At 48.6% G+C, this 17,806-nt stretch overlaps 1 protein-coding gene and 1 pseudogene across 3 annotated transcripts; one reads left to right on the forward strand and one right to left on the reverse strand.

Annotated features, from left to right (window-relative positions):
* Positions 1-426: 426 nt before the first annotated feature.
* On the reverse strand, positions 427-17,764 carry Sh3bp5l (SH3 binding domain protein 5 like). 3 transcript variants are annotated; one of them, XM_021177425.3, is made up of 7 exons: positions 17,533-17,764; positions 16,462-17,071; positions 10,547-10,609; positions 10,269-10,397; positions 6,790-6,951; positions 2,668-2,841; positions 427-2,222 (listed from the first exon to the last, which is right to left on the reverse strand). In XM_021177425.3, exons 2-7 carry the CDS (start codon positions 16,642-16,644, stop codon positions 1,755-1,757), a joined length of 1,179 nt encoding a protein of 392 aa, XP_021033084.1. In that variant the 5' UTR covers positions 16,645-17,071; positions 17,533-17,764; the 3' UTR covers positions 427-1,754. The 3 variants fall into 3 exon arrangements, with proteins under 3 accessions (XP_021033084.1, XP_021033086.1, XP_029339140.1); XM_021177427.3 differs by having other exon boundaries at positions 17,523-17,764; XM_029483280.2 differs by lacking the exon at positions 17,533-17,764 and adding an exon at positions 17,377-17,516.
* On the forward strand, positions 7,388-7,488 carry LOC115032738 (U2 spliceosomal RNA; annotated as a pseudogene).
* Positions 17,765-17,806: the final 42 nt, after the last annotated feature.

Raw genomic sequence — 17,806 nt, forward strand, 5'->3', positions numbered from 1 at the left:
TGTGCTCCAACTCAGGAGTCACTCTCTGTGACTATGTCCTGATACTGCAGTGGACAGAAACCACTGACTACTGGAAATTCAAGGTTCAGCATCACACCGTTTTTAATAACCAAGTGTTCCTACTTTGATCCCTCTCCTTTCTTAAAGTTTATGTGCAGACACACCCAGGATACTATGTGCCCTAACCATGGCCACTCTGCAGGCCCTCTGCAGCAGGGCCACCCCTGGCATTCATTACTGTAAAACACAGCCTTCTGGGCACTGGCTCCCCAGCCTTGTCCACTTAGCTTGGGTGTGACCACCCAAAAGCTGGTACCTCTCTCCCCTCTTCTCAGTTGGTGTATACCATCTTGATTCCTTGACTGCATGGTCTGAAGAGCCCCCTATCTCACCCCCATGTCTCTTTTAACAGACAGTAAACATCACTGTTACATAAACTATTTTATTTAAATAAAACCAGGACTGACCCTTTCCCACACGCACCAGCACATGCACTCGCACAATCATGTCCTCCTCATTTCTGTTCTGCCTGAACAGCCACCTCAAACCCCACAGGTTTTCATTGTGACCATCCTAAAACCTGAAAATTGGGAGATCCCATGCGAGACAACAGGCACTCTTCTCCCAGCCCTGGGCATGCGCTCTCCTCATCCTCCTGATGGGACAGGAGGTCAGCTCCTCCAAGGCACCCAGATCGGGTGTGGTTTTCCTTCACACAGCCCAGGAACACCAGCACCCAGAGCTGCTCTTTGAGGCTGGAACCCCTCACTTCAAGTCAATTCCTCTCATAAAAGAAAGGAAGCTTTGCACCCATGCTTAAGCGCTCTCCAAAGGTTCCTGGTATAGGTACCATCTGGTGTGAGGAAGAGCGATAGAGAGCAATTGAGCACCAAGTTCTCTAATGCCACCCTGTAGGAGAGTGCCAAACTCCAGTTCAACCTCTACCAAGAAAAAGCAAGCTCAGCGCCACACATGGGGAAGGTGGGATGGCAAGGTCTCAGCCTTGAGAATCTCCCATCTCTAACCCTCCAGCATAGACCCCATTGGGACCCACTAGCACCTTGGCAATTATAAGGGCTCAGCCCAACTGGAGACACATCACACAGGCAGGGGCCATTTGGAGTTGGCCCAAATGCCTGTGTTGATAACAGGGTTCAACTCCCCCACCTGACACTGAATGAAGGACACACAGCACAGCAGCTAAGGTCACAAGAGGTGCACTGACAGAAGGTGGTGTCTTCCAGAGGCACATGGACATTGTACACATTGCTCACAGGCAAGCTGGGACAGGACAAGAGCACAGGCTGCCGGGGACTCAGCAGCATATCTAGGGCACGCCTTCTGGGAAGACAGGGCCAGGAATCAACGGGTGAAAGCCTGTCCAACCACTTGGGCTAGGATGCTCATGTTCTCACATGACCTCCTGCGTCTTCTAGACCAAGTTCCCTGAGGGAAAAAGCCAGATAGATAGAAGTCAGGTCAGAATAGGAAATCAAGAGAGCATCAGAGACTCAAGTGCCAGCACGGGGAGAAGAGACAGGGCCAGAGAGCAAGCCTTCTAGGTGGGTAAGGCAAAGAGAGAGCTGCCTCCTGAGAGAAGGAACGGTGAGGAAGCTGGGGACACAGGACTGAGACAGCTGATCCTGCCCAAGGAAGGCTGCAGACCAGGATCTGGGGCAGACAGGACTTGAGGAGGGAAGGCCTGTGGGCCCTGATTGCCCATGGTAGAAATCAAGCTAGCTCTGGCCACAGAGCTACAGGCTGACACTGCGCTGGTGCCGACCCCCTCGAACTCCGATGTCACTTCCCCGGCGTCCCCGGCTCTGGGCTCCCAGCTCTTGGCCATCTAGACTGGCATGGTCCGAGAGGCCACGCAGGTGCTCCACTGAGTCACACTTCTGCAGGTCAGAGGCCACAGTGCGCAGACTCAATAAGCTTAGCGTGTCCGTATCTGGGCCTGGGCCAGGCCCAAGGCTGCTGCCCTCCTCTAGGCCCCCGCCCTCTGCCCCTTCAATCCCACTGTCCCCATCCTCAATGCCCTCAGGTCCAGCTTCAGCCCCAACAGGGGAGGATCGCCGTGGGCCCAGGGGGTGGGGGGGCAAGCCCCGGCGCCTGGCATGAATCTGCTCACTGATCTGCTCCAGATTACGCAGGGCCACCGAGTAGCGGGTCTTGGCCTGTGCCACCTGCTGCTCCAGTTCTGTCACCTTGGCCTTGTGCTCCTGCAGAAAAAAATAGGTAAGCTATGAGATGTCTTCTGACCCACTCAGCACTTGTCCCTGAGGTTAGACTTCCTACCCCAGAGCCCCTGGACACCTTCAGCACCTCTGAACTACAATACTCTCTCCAGCCCTACTGTCCTCTGAATGTCCCTCCTGACCTGAGGCCCAGCAAGCCCTCCTCCCAGGTCTTCACCCCTCTGGCTCCCCCGTCTCTCTCCACTCTTCCTCCCCACCTGGCTGGTTTCCCCCATTCCAACCTCCTACCACTTCTCATTTACCTTTGCTTCCTCATCAGTGTTCTCCACGGGCACAAGCCGCTCACCCCTGCCTCCCACTCCTGCAGGATCATTCTGAGCACAGGCTACAGTACTGGCTGGTCTAGCAAGGTTACCCAAAGCAGCACACCAGCACTCGCTGTACTTGCCCACCCTCCCCCATTAGCTACCTCCAGGATTTGGCTGAACTGGGCCTTGAGCTCAAAGTAGGGGCGGCTCTTGCCAATGGCCCTCCGGAGGGTCTTCTGCAGGGCCTGGACACGAGCTTCAGCCTGCTGGCACAGCCTCGTCACACGCTGATGCTCCCGTTCACCTCGAAGCCGCTCTTCCTCTGCCTCATTCACCTGGCCCAGGTTGGGCGGGGGACACACATCAGTAAGCTGGCATTCAAATGGGATCAGCCCTAGGCTGCCAATATGCACACTGCCCTGAGGGACCTGAACAGGATTGTCTACAAAGCCCTCGCCATCCCTGCAGTCTACAGAGGAAGACAGATAAGGATTGGGGGCAACGAGAGCACCTTAGCATCTCTTTTGGATACAGATCTCAAGCACATGCCTCTGAAAGCATCTCTCCCCCACCGTCTTACACATACTTGTGTGACCTGCTCTAGGCGCACAGCATGTGTTCATATTAACTGAGTTATGTTTTCATTGCCGGGGTTGGAGATTTACCGCAACAAAATGGCACCCAACGTATTGATTTGAATTCAACTAACCTGAGATAAAAATTCACTGCCCACCCCCCCCAACCCCTGAATGGGGCTTGGGCAGTGATATAAGCTGCAGCAGTATGGATCTGAAGCTGACTGGGTTTGAGGGGCTCACAGAAAACAGCAGAGGCGTAGACCCAGGAGAGTCTTTCTATGTTTTCTTCCCTGTATCCTTCACTCCCCACCCTGCCTCCCCCACCTCCAAATGGGAACACATACAACTCGGGTCAGCTCTTCCCTGTGAATAAAGAATTGGGAGACAAAGGTACAAAGGGCTCCAGACCAGGTAATTCATTGATATAAAGGGAGAAATAGAACCTTTTGATACTTAAATATGGTATAAAGGTATACTGCTCTAATAAGTCTTACAGGATACTCATATTCTGTCTAACATGGGCTCCACGGGAATTTTGGGTTTAAATCCTGGTTTAACAAGCTGCTTCTTATAAGCAGGTATAGAAAGGGAAGAAAAGGGAAGGGAAGGGGAGGGGAGGGGAGGGGAGGGGAGGGGAGGGGAGGGGAGGGGAGGGGAGGGGAGGGGAGGGGAGGGGAGGGGAGGGGAGGGGAGGGGAGGGGAGGGGAGGGGAGGGGAAGGAAAAGGAAAAGGAAAAGAAAGGAAAGGAAAGGAAAAAGGAAAGGGAAGGAAAGAGGAAAGGAAAATAGAAGTGTGAATCAATTGTTTTAAAGACAGTATGATAAAGTCTGCAGGAGACTCACATTCTGTCTAACGTGGGCTTCACAGGAATTTTGGGTTTAAATCCTGACATGACAAATTAGAAAGGCCTGAATAGGCTAAAATGTGTGTGATTTGAGTACTGTGGTTGTTTTACTGTTCCTCTGGGACAGAGGGCAAGCTACAGGTTTCCCTGGTTACCGGCTGAAGGATATGCTGATTTGGGGAAAAGGGTTTGTCTGTCTTTGTGTTTTTGGAAAAGGTGATTGAGGCATTTACACCTTCCAGAGTTCTGTGGATCAGATTTGATAGAGGGAGACCCTCTGAGAACTAGATTCCAGAGAATTAAACAAAAAGGTTATCTGGATGAGACTAAAATTTTGCTTTGAGATTTATATATTACAGACTATACAGCCTTGGTGAATTTCATCGTCAGACATGCTGAACTGACCTGCCTGGACTCCTGATGTCTTGGTTTTTCATCCAGATCCAGTCAGAACACAGACATCAGAGATTGGTCATACAATCATTGGTGTGGCCTTCTTAAGGCCAACCAACTCCCCCATTTTCCCTACCCTTCCCACTCCCTTTAAAATGTCTCAACGCCCATATTCATCTTGAAGAAGTTATGAAGAGTCGTCATCCCAGTTCTCTAAGCTTTGGGGCTGGACGTGGTTATTATAGGTTGCCTTTGATACTAAAAATATTTAAGTACAGGGCTTAGACCCAGTCCTTCTATTGCTGTTATTATAAACAGATCTGAGATGTTTAAGCCTGTGAGTTAAGGGCCAAATAGGAAATCCATGGCTTTGAGTTTATTGTTAGGGTGTTTTCACTTATTTTAATCAGAAATGGTTGAAAGTAGGTAACAGAAAACAGTCCAGATTAGTTCACATAGATAGTTGGTTTTCAAAAACGTCAGAAGTCCACAGAATGTGACGTTTAATGTTATTTATTCACTTGTTGTTGAGACCAGTCTACTCCTGACAGCTTTCCCTGTCTTGGATTCAAAGAACAAACTGAGCATCTTTGAGCTACTCCACTTGTGGCGAAACAGCCACTAGGCAAGAATTGCCTCATTTCATCTACAGACAATATTGTCCAAAGAAAGGACACAATTACATGTTAGTATAGCGAGACAGAATAGGCTAGTCCTTAATATTTCTGTTTCTCTAAGTCTGTCAGATGACCCTGGCCAGTAGGCTAAAGACTGATGTTCCAATGTGAAGTAAGGGACAGTCCAAGTGATCAGCGGTCTCTATAAATTGGCTAAGTTTTGGAAGCTGTGTTAGGCTTCCTATATATTTTCAGTTAAGATCAGTCATCTTGGATTTCTGATGGGGTTGAACAACTACAGTCTCCTAGCCAACCCAGGCTTTTTACAAAGGGGAACAGATTTGAGAGGTTGGTTTTCAGATGGCATTCAAAGCCAAGACATAGCCAGGTGCAGGTCTTTTAGGTAAGGATAGATGACAGAGGTTCCATTTACTTAACAAAGATGATGGACTGGCTGTTAAGTCTCTTGTACTTTATAAATTACAAAATAGTAATAGTTATGCTCAATTGTATCTGAGATAAAATAGTCTTTTAATTGGACAGAAAGGGGGAAATGTTGCAGATAGCCCTGGGGCTAATTATATTTGATGTTAATTCCGTTCTCCAGTGAGGGGTTTCGAACAAGGAAAGAGTCAGCACTCAGGTGACTTCCTGTAAACCTGCTTCCCACGTTAATTTGTAAAATAGAGGAGAGCTGATGATTGGGCAGATAAAGGGAAGGTGGATGGGAAGGTGGGGGGAGAGAGAGGATGCAGAGGAGGAAGAAGAAGCAAAGCGGAGCAGAAGCACATGGCCTGGAGAAACCGCAAGTTCTAAGGGGTCTCATAAGCTGTGGAAGATGGTAGTGTAGCAGTAGATCTGCCCAGTCTAGGTGCACAGCATGTAATCATATTAATTGAGTCGTGTTTTCATTGCTGGGGCATATTAGGGAGGAGATTTACCGCAACAACCTGCCCCTCAGCTCTGCTGATACCGTGGAAAGCTGCCACCACCAGCTTAGTCCCTCCTACACATGGCTGAACACCCTCGAACACATTGCAACCGTGCAGACACCACAGTCTTGAGGAACCCCTCAGTGACAATGGCTTCAGGTCAGGGACAGGAGGCACAGAGGCATGTTGGGTTCTTGTAGCTTCCACAGCCTCCCTATCTGTGTGTGGCCCAGAGCATTATGTGAGCAGGGCCAGGTGCAGGCTCCAGGCCCCTTGTCTCCCAGGCGGCGGCAAACTCATAGGTGCTCCCATCCCTGCGGCTACACCACAGCCTCAGCAACCCTCCCCTCTCTCACTATCCTCACCTCACAAGACCCACCCCAGGACAGGGTCTTCTCTGTGCAGTCAAAGAACTAGAGGCACAGTCACTATCCAGGAGTTGACACAGGCCTGTACCTGCTGAAGGGGTCAGAATAAGCCCAGACCCGGATGCCCATATGCCCATATGCCTAGTTTAGTTTTAGGAGCTTGGAAATGGTACACAAATTATCCCTCTAACACACACTAGCAGAGTGCAGGACCCACCCATGAAGGGAAAACTTTCTGCAAACAGGAACAGGGAACCACAAAGCTGAACCCAGTGTGTGAGTACTAAATCTGGGGCCACTGCCTGGGAGGAGCTCAGGGTCAGCCCCACCCAGAGGAAGAAGGAGTAGACAGGAGGCTTTCTAAAGAGAACTGGAATAATGGAAGCACTGGAGGCCAAGCTGGGCAGGCATAGGACAGGTCTACCTTAAAGGAAACCAAAGCTGGGGGCGGGGGGGGGGGGGGGGGCTGAATTGGGAGAGGGCCAGGGAGGAGAACGGAGGTAAAGGAAGAGCAAGGAACAGTGAAGGGGACCTGCTGGCAGCACCCTCACCTTACAGGTAGCATGGTTGAGCATCTCCTGCCAGGTAGGGTCCAGTCGATTTTTGTCAGCCATGACCCCCTGCTCAGCCACAAAGACCATCTCCCGGGCGGCATTGTGCATGCTCACAGCCCGCTCATACCGCAAGGCCGCCTTCTGTGTCTCCTGCTGGGCCTGTGGAGGTAGAGGGTCGTCAGGATGGGAAGCCCAGGGGGAACCCCAGCCACCCCTGCGATCCCTTGAGGAGGTAAAAACAAGAAAAAGAGGAAGGCCCACTTATAAGTTCAGCTTCATTTCCCAAACCATACTAAGGATAGATGCCATCAAAGCAATATTCTACAGATTAGAAACAGAAGTAAATATTAAGAAAATGCCAGTGGATGGTGGCTACATGAAATCTAGCAGTCACATACATACATACACATAATTAAAAATGAGTATTTTAAAATAAAAGCAATATTTGCATATATCAGGCTATATATAAGATGCTTATCAGATACATGAATTCCTTGTTTAATTGCTGTCTCCAATGTATGTCATTATGTGTAGGCACATATTCCAAAATCTGAAAAAAATCTAAAATACTTCTTAGCCCAAAATTACAGTAAAGCCTGCTTCTCAGCTCATTGGCTAAGATCAGGTATAGTACCTGTTATCAGTTCAACATCTGATACATGCTATGCTCAACCTGAAATTACAGTAAGAGCTATTCAACCAGTGCTAGCCAAGCAAAACCCAGAGGCTGATCCTCAGCTTCCAGTTATAGGAGCGTAACAAAAAAGTATGTCTTACAAATGGAAATGGCTTAGCAGGGCCTGGTGCCTCCTCACTCACACCTTTATCCCCACCATTTGGGAGGCAGAGGCAGGCAGATCTCTGTGAGTTTGGGTCCAAGCAAGCCTATTCTACACAGCAAGATCCTGGACAGCCAAGGGAAAAAGAAAAGAGAAAAAAAGGAGAGAAGAGAAGAGAAGAGAAGAGAAGAGAAGAGAAGAGAAGAGAAGAGAAGAGAAGAGAAGAGAAGAGAAGAGTCCTTGGGCTTTTAAAGTATGACACAAGGCTAAGGGTATGGTTCAATAGCAAAGCAGTTAATGACTGAGCCATTTCTCCAGCCCCACAAAGCATTTCATTACCAGAAGGTGGCTCTCTAGAGCTCTGGTGTTATGTCATAATACAGTTACACAGATAAGATGAAGGAACAAAGACAACACATATTATATGACCCCATTTTTATAGAATTCATAACAAAGTGGTTTTAAAACAAAAAAATATATATAGAGAGACAGTAGTAAGGGAAAGACTGAATGTTTCGCTGCTGATAGCATCAAAAGCAACAGACTCCTGGCAACTAGCACACCAGTTTCTAGAGCTGGCGTGAACATACGCTGGGCACACACAGCATTAAACAGCCACATGAACCAAGAATCAGTTCAAGGACTCTCAGCTCTTCAAGCTGAGAAGTCAGATTTCTCATAGAACCTCATCGATCTTCTGCACTTCTCTAGAAACAGAAATAGTTCACGCATTTGACAAAGTGACGCATAAATTACCAAGTCAAAAGGTTGATAAGAGATTTATAAACAGATTATTGAAAACAAACAAACAAAAACCCTACCAAATTTAGCAGTATTAGTTAAATATATATAAATTCAAAAAGAATTTTAACATTCAAGCCGGGCGTGGTGGCGCACGCCTTTAATCCCAGCACTCGGGAGGCAGAGGCAGGCGGATTTCTGAGTTCGAGGCCAGCCTGGTCTACAAAGTGAGTTCCAGGACAGCCAGGGCTATACAGAGAAACCCTGTCTCGAAAAACCAAAAAAAAAAAAAAAAAGAATTTTAACATTCCTGAGCGAAGAGCGTTTGCTTTCAAACGGATGCAAATTATCAAATTACATGGCTTACAGCTAAGTCTCTCATATATGCAAACGTAAGAAATATCTGGACGCTAAGGGATGGGCTGCTGAGGGGTGGGAGGAGAATATCTGCTTTCCCCTCCTTGCTACAACTTCTATCTATTACTAATTTATATATAATTACTAGCTTGTCATCAAATTTAATTGGTTCAAAATGTAAAACTCTGAAAAAAATGCACATTACTAAGAAGTATCTCTCATATTCAAAATATGAGTGTACAATGGCTAGACTGAATGAAATTTGCATTGTAAGTAATAATATGGTGAAACTATAGTGTAGAAACCATATGGCTCACATATTTTGTGATAAACAAAGACCTATTCCCAGTAATAATAGTAAATATTAATGCAGTTAAATGACAAAAAAAATCAAAACAGAGGATTATTGAGCCAGTACATGGTGGCACAGCCTTTAATCCCAGCACACAGGAGGCAGAAGCAGTCAGATCTCTCTGAGTTTGAGGCTAGCCTGTTCTACATAGAGAGCTCTACTACAGCTAGTGCTACATAGAAAGACCATGTCTCAGAGAGAGAGGGAGGGGTGATATGGGGGGAAGGAGGGAGAGAGGGAGGGAGGGGACACTAGGTACAGCCTGAATCCTAACTATTTAAACACATCAGCAGGTGAGGCCTGTGGGTGGTACTCAGCATCACAGTTCTCATCTGCTGTTCCCAAGACTCTGGGTTTGATTCCAGCCCAAGGAAAGACAGGAGAGGGGAATGAAGAGGAAAAGAAGGAAGAAAGAACAAAGCTATCAGTGGGACTGAACAAAATTTCTAAACAGGACCAATGCCTCCACCCAGTCATTTCTTGACCATGAGACATTTTCTTACATTTATGTATTTATTGTATGCATGTGTATGTATGTGTGTGCCTCAGCACAAATGTCACACCAAGCATGTGGAGGTCAGAGGACAATACACAGGGGTCAGTTCTCTCCTTTCACCATGTGGATTCCAGTGAATGAACTGGGATCGTCAGGCAGGAGGTGCCTTTATCCACTGAGCCATCTCACTGGCCCGATGAACCCATTCCCTACAACTTTTAAGAACCTCAACTCACAGGCTGTTCAGAGCATGGCCATGTCCTTAAGTATGGTGTTTTATTCCCCATTCCACACAGAGACTGAAGACAGACAGACCATGCATCCCTTCCTAATGAAAGGTAAAACTGCCCTAGTTCTGTCAACTTGACATACACAGCCGAGAGACACCTGAAAAGGGAATCTCAGCTGAGGGACTGTCCAATCAGACTGGCCTGTGGGGATGTTTATGGTGGATTGTCTTGATTGTTTCCCTGATGTAAAGGGGACCAGCCCACTCTGGGTGGTACCATTCCCTGGGCAGGTGGTTCTGGTCTCTACAGGAAAGCTAGCTGGGTATATGCCTTCAAGTGAGCAAGCAACAGGCTTCCTCCATGGCTCTGCCTCCAAGGTCTTGCTTGAGTTCTTGCAGTGACTTCTATCAATGGTGGACTGACCTGGAAGAGTAAGTCACATAAACTTTTTCCACCCCTAAGGTCCTTTGGGGCATGGTATTTGTCACAGCAACAGAAATAAAACTAAAACACAGGCATACCTCCTTAGCCAGTCGTCGAGCCTCATAGTAAGGTCGGGCCTTCTCAATACAGCTCCCCAAGTGAGAGCCTTGTGTATTAAGCTTCCTGGCTGACTCCTGCAGGATCCTCCGATAGGTGGTCCTGGCCTCCTGGCAAGGAATGTGGAAAACAAGCATACATGTCACAGAACCTCACTTCTTCGACACACCCCTTCCTCTACCACTGTCTCAATATAGGAAAACACGAAAAGAGAACTCTCCGGAGAGCAACCCAAGGCTGTGAGAAGAGAGACACTCACGTCTAGCTGTAGCTCCACCTGGTTGATTTCCTCACTGGCCTGATTCAGATGTTCCAGCTCCTCCTGCCAAAGAAGCATGGGAGTTAGAGCAGAAGGAAGCAACCGCAAGTCAACTACAGAAAGTCCCAGCACACTGGGGAACGGGTGAGTCACTTAGAAGAGGGCACCCTGTCTAGGCCCCACGACAGTCTCATGTGATCTTCATGGTTCCACTTAACTGAGTACTCCAACCCCCATTGCAGGGATGAGGAAACTCTAGCTCCGGGAATACTGTGGCACAGACAGCGGGGGGGGGGGGGGGGGGGGGGGGTGAGCCTTACTCTCCACTAGCGCACATCTAGCTCTCCTCTGAGGGAGGAGTCCTAGGAGATGAAGGACTCTCCTCCCAGGGCCAGGAGGGCCACTCACTCAGCACATGCTCACTACATACTTCCTGGTCAGTACTTGGAGAAAAATGTGGAACACAGGGCTGGAGAGATGGCTCCGAGGTTAAGACTACTTGTTGCTCTTGCAGAGGACCCAGGTTTAGTTCCCTGCACCCACATGGTAGTTCACAGTCATCTGTAATTCCATTTCCAGGGGATCCAATGTTCTCTTCCAGCCTCCAAGGGCATTGCACGCACATGGTCTACATACATATACACAGATGAAGTACATATTCAATTGTTTAAGACATCTTAAAAAGAATGTAGAACACAGCACACAGAGGTGGTGACCCACATCTGTGAGCCACAGGCTCTCAGCAGCAGTCAATCTGTGTGAAGATGGGCACAGGTGCCCTGTAGGCACTAGGGCCACCTACCTGGGCAGAAGGCCAGAACAAGATGCCTGAAGCACATCTTTCTAGCAAGAAGGCAGAGAAGAGCAAGTATTCCAGTGGAGACAAGTAAGGCAAAGGAAAGCTATATTTATTGTGTTCCAGGTGAGAGAAAAAGGGAGACAATGCAGGACACAGAAACACCAGGGCTTGGTGCATGATCAAGATAAGGACCGGGTAAAGGTGCAGGAGGGTTTTTCACCTCTTAGACAAAGACAGAAACCCAGATCCCATCCAATACAGTACAAGTTTTCCTATCTATTTATTTTCTAAACTATGAGTATGTGAGAGGGAGAATGCATGTGAGTGGAGGTGCTTGCACAGGCCAGATACATCAAATCGTCCTGGACCTGGAGTTACAAATGATTATGGGCTGCCCAACATGGGTGCTGGGAACTTAACTCAGGTCCCTGTAAGAGCAGAATATGCTCCTAACCACCAAGTCATCTCAGAAGCCCCACCCCCCCCAACCCCCACCCCCCCACCCCCGTGCAACGTTGTCCTGGCAAGGAGGAATCTCAGGGGAAATCGCTGGACATGCTAGTTTAATGACTCACTGATGTCTGGTCCTGAGAGAAAATCATGGAATGACCCTGCCTCTTTCCGTGATGTGGCATGGAGCTGGAGAGGGAGCTGGCCACAAATCATTCTCACTTGCCTAAGAAAACACATCCAACCCCAGGTTCTGATGATCTGAGGATACTCCTTAAAAGTCTAGGGTGTGCCAAGGGCTCTCTATCTGGAAATTCCAGGTACTTAGTTACAGGTTCTACAAAACTGGTGCTCAACTCCAGGCTCTGCCTTCACCATCCCAGTCTGCCTGCTACTCATCCGTGACAGACATTATTAGATGGCAACACCACCATCTTATCCCATCTGCATAGATTTGATGTTGGCTCCCACTCACCTTACTTGGCCCTCCCAGTGGAACCAGGAACAAGGACATGAACCCAGGCGCAGCCTATCTCAGAAGAGCCATGAACCTGGCTGATTCTCTTTGATAGAGCCATTCACAGAACAATATTGTGAACTCACACAGAATGGTCCATTTTTCAAAGGCCATCTTTTAAAACACTTTAAGTCTCCTAGCTTAATGTCCCTAGGGCTGAGATTAAAAATGTGCAGCAGCATTGCCTGCTGCATGCACACCTTTAATCCCAGCACTTGGGAGGCAGAGGCAGGTGGATTTCTGAGTTCAAGGCCAGCCTGGTCTACAAAGTGAGTTCTAGGACAGCCAGGGCTATACAGAGAAACCCTGTCGGGGGGTGGGGTGGGGGGTAATCAAAACTGTGCACCACCACAGCCAGCTATCCACCTAATATTTAAAAAGTAAAAATAGGACTGGGTATGGTGGCTCACACTTTTAATCCCAACTCTTGGGAGGCAGAAGCAGACAGGTCTGTATGAGCTCAAGACCATCCTGATCTATATAGCAAGTTCCAAGCCAGCCAGGGCTACAGAGTAAAACCCTGTGTTGGTTGGGTTTTTTTGGTTTGGTTTGGTTTCTGGTTTGGTTTTTAAGTTAAATATAGGAACTAGTACCCCTTACAATTAAAAAGAAAAAAAAAAAATCCCTGCTGCCAATTACAGTGGCACCCACCTGTAACCCTAACATTTGGAAAGCTGAGGCAGAGAGATATTAAGTTCAAGGTCACCCTGAACAAAAAAACAAAAAAGTGTGATGATCAATCAGTCTGGTGCTCACAAAGCTCTGACAGGATAAAGGGAACCCCCACACACACCCCCCACACCCCCAAAGCCTGATGAACAAAGGAAGCAGGAAGAAGCAGCCAAGCTGAAGCACCAAGGCAGAGAGGGCACAGTGGGAGTCACTGAGCACCCAAAGTACTGTGTGGACAGTCAGCAACACATTCCATTTGGCCTGCTCCACTAGGAACTCCTGGCACTCAGCGAAAATGGAATTCAAGGAGGACAAGGTCTGAGTCAGCATGCATCGTCTGTCAGAAAGCCAGCAGCCAGCAGCCAGCAGGAGGATGACCTTCTTGGGGCACTCTGGACACATTCCCAGAATGCCAGGCCACTGAGTCAAAGCATGGGTGCTTGACTACAAATGTTTCTGTTCCACTCTTGGACGCTCCTGGTCCTCTTTGACAAAGCATCGAAAGGCCCAAGCAGATGATGAGTCAATAGGGCCAGGGTGATGACTGTTGTTTTAGTTATGCCAACACTTGAAGATGAGAACTCTGAGGTTGCAACGTCACCCTGAAGAATTGGGAGTTAAGCAAGTGTGTCCAGGTATCCTGGCGGCACAGACCTATAATTTCAGACTCAGGATGCAGAGACAAAAGGATCAGGAGTTCAAAATCAGCATGAGCTATGCAGTGAGCTCAAGACCACCCTAGACTACATGAAACACTGTCTCACCAAAAAAAAAGAGGGGGTGGGGGGTGGAGAGCATAGAAAACCTGAGAGGCCAGGCCCATCCTGGCACCACCAAACCGTTTGACCAACACCCTCTTTCCAAAAGCTGGAGGACATGAGGAATTCCAATGATCCAATGAGACCCTGATGGAGACACAGCCTTTTCTAAAGGGGTAAACAAAGACATACTGCAGGCAGGTATGGCCTAGTCTCCCTTTACCTCCAGAGAGATCACACCAGATGACATGAGCTACCTGCCTGTCAGCCGTGGAAACCCAGCCCCACATCAGACAGCCTCACCCTGAGGATAGTCATTTCTGAGAAATTTAAAACACTCTAAAATAGGTCAGAGCCCCAGCTCTGGGCCACCCATGCCCAGTGGACCACTAGGAACTGGCTGGGCTTTCATTTCAATCTTATCCTAGTCATGGAAGTAAGGGAAAATGTGTTTTAAGAGTCTTTTAGTGGATCTTGATGGATCTGTTGATGGAGACACATTAAATATGCGGATCTAGAAAAACAGATACTCCCTGAAGGAGCTGAAGCACATTTGCAAGGCATGTGATGTGGATCACTATCAACACTAAAATGAACTTCAGGCCCTAACGCATCTCCTCAGCACCCAAAAGAATATTAATACAGAAGGGCAAACGTGATCTCCACCTGAAAACTGTGGTGTGCCTCACGTCATGATGCTTTTTCCAATGGCAAACTCTAAATCCCTGGTGAGTCTGGAGAACCAACCGACGCGTGCCTGTGTCGTCAAATGAGCCTTCCCTCCCAGTATCAGCTACAACATGTCCATAAATGCCGTACAGCTCTGCAAGAGAAACAAGGGTCTCGATGGCCCCCTAGTCCCCATCCCTCTGCACGCTCACTGGAGGCAAAGTAGACCTTATGCATTCCCGAGACATTCCAACACTGCCAGAGCTCACTGACAGAACTATGATGGCAGAAATGTCACATCTATGCCATCGCTACAGTACACAACTGCATTTTTTTTTAATCTCAAATGACTGTATTTCCATTAGCCACAAGTGTGCCTCTTCAGTCTACTACCTTTGCCTATATGATTACTGAAAAAACACACAGAACAAGAGGTTGATGAAAGATAGCAGGAGAGAAGGTATTGCCTGCGCAGGACGAAGGATGTTTCTGGGAGGTGTAAGAAGTGTATTATATGCCCTTCTCCCCGTGAAACAGAGAGCTCCTTCTTAACTCAGTATCCGTAATCTTCCAGACCCATGTGCACAGTGAATGGGAACTGTGCATACCAGACAAACCAAGTCCCTCACTTTACTGACAAACAGAAGCTCAAAGAAGTTAACGGTTTCACAAATTCCCAAATCATGGAACGTAAGTGACTTGAATATCTTTTTGACTTCTTTTTTTCAATGCACTCTCTCAGTGGAGGACAAATCCTCAGAATGCATGAGAGAAGAGCTGAGTTGTTTTCAATGTAGCATCTTGAAGCACAGCAGAAATAAATCACTGACTCATGCCAGAAAAGAATAGCTCGCCAATGCTCCACTATAAGGTCACAAACAACCCAAGGAGCTGAGCTTCAGTATACACACACACACACACACACACACACACACACCCCAGGACCAGATTTACTTTCTTTGCAATTCACTGGCACTACCCAGTAAGGTTTACTGAAGGAGAAGCCCAAGAATTCAAGCTCTGGGATGTTCTAGCTACCTAGAAGGAGCTCGATCAGTTTCCCAGTAACAGAATCTCAGATGCAACCTATCTAAATAGCAGCCCTGGACCCCAAACATACAGCACGTATTAGCCATTATCAGCCCATATCAGAAACTTTCCCATACAGTCCATTTAGACAGTACCCTGAAACATGACAGATAACTAAGCTTGTCCTAGCCAACCATCTCCTCCACAATGACCAGTCTTCCTCATACCAGTTCCCTGAGTCTCTTACACAACCATCTCTCTGGTTTACCAACTAGACTGTGCACATTCCATGACAGTAAACTGTCCTGACATTTTTTTGGTAAGCCCACAATTCCAAGAGCCAGAAATATATATTAAGGACCAATCACAACAGAGATAAATCCTTGCAATATAAAAAGTTTCCTGCTGATCATGGTAGCACACACCTAATTTAATCCCAGGAGCAGGGAGGCAGAAGCAGGCAGATCTTGGAGTTCTAGGCCACCCTAGTCTACAAATCAAGTTCCAGGACAGCCAGGGCTACACAAGAGAATCCTGTCTCAAAGAGAGGGGTATGGGCAGGGGGGAAGGGAGTTATTTCCTTACAGACTCAAACCTTACCGTGCCTTTCAAATACCTGAAAGGTCTCACAACTCAAAATGATTCTGAGAGACATATCTAAGAAGGTAAAAGGTGTGTGGGGGGGGGGGGGGGGGATTTCCTCAGCCTCCAAACTGCCTCCCAGTCTCAGTCATCTCCTCTTGCCTCCAGGATATGTAAGATACCTGAGCTAGCAATCTTTTTGCTTATTCAGAAAGAAGAACAATGAGTGGTTCTATGCCCCAAGCACTCAGGCAGGGTCCCTGCTCTCCATCAGCACTTGTCACACTGAACCGCCACATTTTGTGTACATGTCTGCTTTCCTTTCCCACCCCTGCCCACTGTGAGAGAGGAGTCTAAGGCCTCACTTATCCCACTTATCCCACAGCTCTTCAGCAAGTCTGGCCTCTGGCCTTCCGACCTCCTCCATCAGCCTTCTCACCTGTATCCTAGGGTCCAGTTCTTCCTCCTCCCTAGGGGACAATTTGGTCTCACTGCTGTTGCTTCCACTTCCTCCAGGCTCCTCTGCGACCGGGCTCCTAGGGACCTCATCCTCTACCACCTCTGACCGCAGTTCCCCCTGCGGAGTCTCCCGGCCCCCTGCAGCCTTTTTGAGATCAGCCATGCTGGCTGGAAGAGGGCAAAGCCCTATGCACAAGAGAGGGCTGGCATGCTGGGAGCAGGGCCCCAGTTTGAGGCTTCCTGGGCTTTGGATGGAACAGAGAAGGGTTTTCTCTTCTCAGAGGCCGAAGAGAAGCAGCACAGATGGGCCTGGCGTTCAGTTAGCGGCTGAGCTTCGAACTGCTAAGGAGGTCCTTATAACTAAAGCCTCGTCTGTGCAAAAGTTCTTCACACCTCACCACGGGGAGTCCACCAAGAGACCCCAGCAGCAACAGCTCCAACTCAAGGAGCAAAGGGGGCCTGGATCCTGGGCCGACGCCTGGGAAGAGGAGCACCATTCGGGAGGGTGGAGGCAAGCGCCTCCAGGCTGTGGTGGCAGATGGAGAGAAAGCTAAGTCCAAGCAGAGGGTGGGAGATGCGCCTCTGGGGAGCTGCAGGAGAAACAAAGGTCGAGTTACATAGGATGTCAGCATCAGAACCTTGGCCAGCAGCCTCCTCCGCGTCCTGGGTCTCCCCAAGACATCACTGGTTTCCCAACACACACTCTCGAGATCCGACCCGTCCCCCACCTCAACTTCTTTCCTCGGGCCTCAAGGACTTTAGGTCCGACTCTGCTCGCGTCCCTGTTCCCTCCACAGTCCCTCCCCTTCCAAACTTCCCTCTGAGCCCCACCCTCTCTCCTCCACACCCTTTTTCTACCAAGCCCGTCCCCCCTCGGTCCGGCTTTGCAATTCACCTTCTATCCCCCAACCTTGCCTCTCCAGCCCCGGGGGCCATCTGAGCCTCCAGGCTCCAAGCGCATACTCTTCCGCGGACCCAGCGTCTGAGTCCCAGCCATCCCACGTAACCAGGCGGAAAAAAAACTCCCCTTCCCGGCTTTACCTCAGTTTACCTTGCTTTACGGGGAGCGTCTACGGAGCAAACAATCTTCCCCCTCCCTCCGCAACAAGACCGTCCAACCAAAAACGCCCTGGCGGAGAGGAAACGGAAATACGCCATCGCGTAACAACGCTATTTTTTTCCTCTCTGACAAGTATTGCCCGGTGTAAGCTCAACGCTCGGCGTGCTAAACGTTCAGGGTCCGTACAAGATGGCGCCACTCTACATCCGACGTTGCCTTTCCTAGCTCCCAGTTCACCCGCCAGCCAAGTCTAAGTGAAATGAAT

The sequence above is a fragment of the Mus caroli genome, unplaced genomic scaffold, assembly GCF_978045245.1.
Source record: "Mus caroli unplaced genomic scaffold, Mus_caroli_1 scaffold_13, whole genome shotgun sequence".
Lineage (NCBI taxonomy): Eukaryota > Metazoa > Chordata > Mammalia > Rodentia > Muridae > Mus > Mus caroli.